The 3,787-nt window shown below is 43.2% G+C and overlaps 1 protein-coding gene across 1 annotated transcript in view; it reads right to left on the bottom strand.

The window, feature by feature from the left end:
* LOC101852906 (GS homeobox 2) overlaps positions 1–2,940 on the bottom strand; it is a 4,807-nt gene extending 1,867 nt beyond the window's left edge. The window contains exons 1-2 of the mRNA XM_005093146.2: positions 2,310–2,940; positions 195–358 (exon numbers count right to left, since the gene is read on the bottom strand). Coding sequence (XP_005093203.2) covers positions 195–358; positions 2,310–2,940 — 795 coding nt within the window. The remainder of the gene's footprint in view (positions 1–194; positions 359–2,309) is intronic.
* Positions 2,941–3,787: the final 847 nt, after the last annotated feature.

The following is a 3,787-nucleotide window of genomic DNA, read 5'->3' as shown; positions in this document are numbered from 1 at the left end:
AAGAAGAAGAAGAAGAAGAAGAAGAAGAAGAAGAAGAAGAAGAAGAAGAAGAAAACAGCGACAGGAACATAATTCTTGACAAAAAGCAATGACATAGAACACAAAAATGTGTGGGACATGGGTGAAAGCATTCTTGTGGAATCAGAGCGATTCGGTAATAAAATTCATAGCACATTGAGGTTCAGTAGACGCACCTGTTTCTCCGAGAGATTTAGGCAGGTGGCTATCTCGATTCTGCGCAGACGAGACAGGTACATGTTGGTACCGAAAGCTCTCTCTAGCTCTAGGAGCTGGGTGCTGGTGAAGGCTGTGCGCATGCGCTTAGAGGACGGTAGATCATCGGAAGGGCCGTTCACACCTAGGGTAAAAATAATATGGAAATACGTGAGGCAATGTATAATTTGTTCGAATCTTGCTTGATTAAAAAGTAACAATTATCACATAATAATTTGATGATGATTACAGGAGGAAAAAAGGGCAGTAGTAGCAACCAGCAATCTGTAGACTTTTTCCAGAAAGAAAAGGGTGTTTCTTTAAAATTGTTCACGTGGACTACTGTCTTTCTGTCTAAGTGAGGCTGTTTTGACTATGCCATCAAGGTGTGTCTATAGTCCTTGTCGATAAAAAAAAAGGAACAAATCAAACAACTGATCATGGCAGCAAGAAAAATGTAACCCGTTTTCCCCATAGCGTTAAATCAGTTCAAGCTGCAATTATTAATGTGTGACCCTGGCAGTTTGTTTGTTTGTTTGTTTTTTGTTGCTGTTTTTTTTTCAACTTGGGGATGCTACTCTACTTTCCTTTTGTTGTCTCTGTCTGCTTGTCTACTTGTCCTTTTTTCTTTTTCGAAAACCGTCATGATGTTGACGTGCAGTCATTTGATTAAATAAAACAAAAACAAAACAAATAAAAATTCTTAGCGCTAACAGTTATAGTCTCTTCCAAATGCACGCTGTCGCAAGAGCGAATTCAAAGAATGTATTTTGTCGGCAAGCAGTTCTACATGTCGAAGTCCAGAAAGTAAAACAATTTTAGAAGAGAGAAAAAAGGTTATTTCAAGAATTGTTCTTACATTGCTTATCGTGTCATGCTTTTTCCAATATTTAGATTCTAAATTTCAACAAAAGATTTTTTAAGAACATAAAACTAATACCACAGATTAGGAAACAGCAATTTTTTTTAAAGTTCAAAATTTTGGATCAGTACATCTGAGTCGACAATCTACATCTGGGCCTCTTTGTCTAGACTTTCCTTGAAGATGAATAGACAAAGCAGATAGCACAGACTAATACTCAGGAAGTTCTTTAGGGTGGTTAAAACGGTGTCAGTCTGATAGACAATGTTGCCTGCTATCAATATGGCTAAATAGTGCCTAGCCAGATAGCCGGTGCTTTTAAATAATTTATCAACTCTTCAATAAAAACGTAGTGGGCCTAATATGTCCGAGCAGCCGCATTAGCAAACATCGGCCTTTAATATTTTTTGAACATTGTATTCTTTGCTTTACCCTATTATGATTACTCTTTTTACTATACAAGAATATTGTCTGTTTTATGAGCTTTTATGTTCCGTTTGGTTTAGTTTTAGTAAAAATTTTACGGCATTTTCAATACAATCAGATTATATAAGTACCAAATATCAGAGGTGTTACTAGGGAATGAAATACAAAGAGAAAATAAGGAGAAGAGATAAAGACGATAGGTGTTTGATAGGGAGAAAAGGATGAAACCACACCAGAGCACCCAAACACCATCCACTTATTATGTGGCGTGTTTTTTGTTTGTTGTTGTGTAAGTGCGCGGGCGCCCGCGCGTGTGCGTGTGTGTATATGTGAAATAGATAGAGATCGAGAGAGAGAGATATAAGATGGGGAGGGGCGAGAGGGAGCGTGGGATAGTGTAGTAGAGAGAGAGAGAGAGAGAGAGAGAGAGAGAGAGAGAGAGAGAGAGTATGTTTTCGTTTTTTGTGTGAACCAGGTGAAATGGGGAAGGGGGGGGGGGGGGCGAGGGATTTGGGTGTGTGTCCTTTCATTTGTTAGGAAATTTTTACAGACATGATAATATTATCAATTTGTCTAGGTACATAATATACTCAATTTATTTACGTACAAAATATTATCCATTTATCTATGTGTATAAATACTTATACTATAATCTATGTACATAATATTTTCGTTTATCAAATTACTAAAACAATCTGGATAGATAGATAGATAGATAGATGGATGGATAGATAGATAGATAGATAGATAGATAGATAGATAGATAGATAGATAGATAGATGGATAGATAGATAGATAAACTACTTACTGGGCTCTGAACACTTGACTCTCTTCCTGGGGAGGTCGCCGCTGGGTGGGGAGGGGGAGTAACCTGGTGGAGACACCCTGTGGTCTGTGGGTTGTCTACCCTGACCCCCACCCGGTGAGGAATCCAGCCTCGGGGTTGTGACCTCTGGCCGGGGGTACGGGTGGCTGTGGGGGTACGGTGATGTCAGAGTGGGAGGTGACACGGAGCCGGTCATTTGTAGTCTGTGATGGGTCTGCATAACGGGTGAGGACGGGTGTGACGTCAGCACTGGACTAGATGACGTCATGCTGTGAGCAGCGGCCACAGCAGCAGCCGCAGCGAAGCTGTGAGGGGTGAGTCCGGTAGGGTTAGGGGTGGGGGCGTGGACACACAAGGGGCAGCACAGGGCTCCCAGAAGTTCTGCAGGGTGTCTGGAATAGCAGGCGATACCCGGGGTGGGCATGCTGTGGTGAGGGTGGTGGGGGGATGAGGGGTGAAGGGAGGCTGAGTGGGCGCGGGCAAGTAGGGCGGCGTGGTGGGACCCCAAGACGGTGGAGGCGTGGGGTGCAGGGGCGGAGAGAGGGGAGGAACCTTGTCGGGACACTGCAGGTTTTTTCACTATGAGCGAGTCTACGTAGAAAGACCGTGACATTTTGATGAAGAGCTTTTCGCAAGAGGCACCAGAGAAAGATCCGTAACAAACAAAACAAATCTTAGAAATAAAACTGTTGGATTGTAGATTTGTATTTTTAGTCTACGTTCTACCTACGTAGATTCATCCTAGACTTGAAAGTGAAGATGCCGATCTCACACGGTGTAGAAGGTAAACAAGTTCTGAACAATATCACAAGCGACTCAAAGTTCCATTCTTCTAGCAACGTCAAATGGAAGGTTATATGACAATCTGATCTGGTTGCGTCTTCGAAATAAAGTTCTTGGAAGCACTGAAATCCGAATGAAGAAGTAAACTGTGTCTATTTTACAGGTTCAAAGTAAAACAATCTTATGCTTCATAAACTTTGCTAAGTCGTTCGACCTGATACAGTGATTCTCACAATTAATGTCGGGCGTCACGATGAAACTGTCTCTCTGATGTCGATCCAGGATGGTTGATCATAGAAGTTCTCATCTACGAGACCCCTGCCAGACAGAGGTCGAGACCTAGTAGTGAGGAAGGACATCGCGACATCCTTTTATACGCCGCTATCTGATGTCTCTGGGTCGGCCCTTGGTCGCTGACGGCCGTGAAACAACAAAAGACTTTAGAGTGGGGGGAGGAGGGAAAAGTCTCCGGCGGGGACGGGTGCCAATTAAATTGGCTCCATCGATTCGCTTGTCCTAACCCCATTCGCTAATTTTGGGGGCCCTCGACGTCAAAGATGGGGCAAGAGCTGTCGCGAATGTACGATGTGATGAGGTGGGAGGGGTGGGGGCTTGTGGCGGTGGGGGTGTTAAGATGGGAGGAAGAGAGAGAGAGAGAGAGAGAAAGAGAGAGAGAG

Source organism: Aplysia californica, unplaced genomic scaffold, assembly GCF_000002075.1.
Source record: "Aplysia californica isolate F4 #8 unplaced genomic scaffold, AplCal3.0 scaffold00058, whole genome shotgun sequence".
Taxonomy (NCBI): Eukaryota; Metazoa; Mollusca; class Gastropoda; order Aplysiida; family Aplysiidae; genus Aplysia; species Aplysia californica.
The sequence above is the reverse complement of the archived record's forward strand: the minus strand, read 5'-3'. Positions and strand labels throughout refer to the sequence as shown.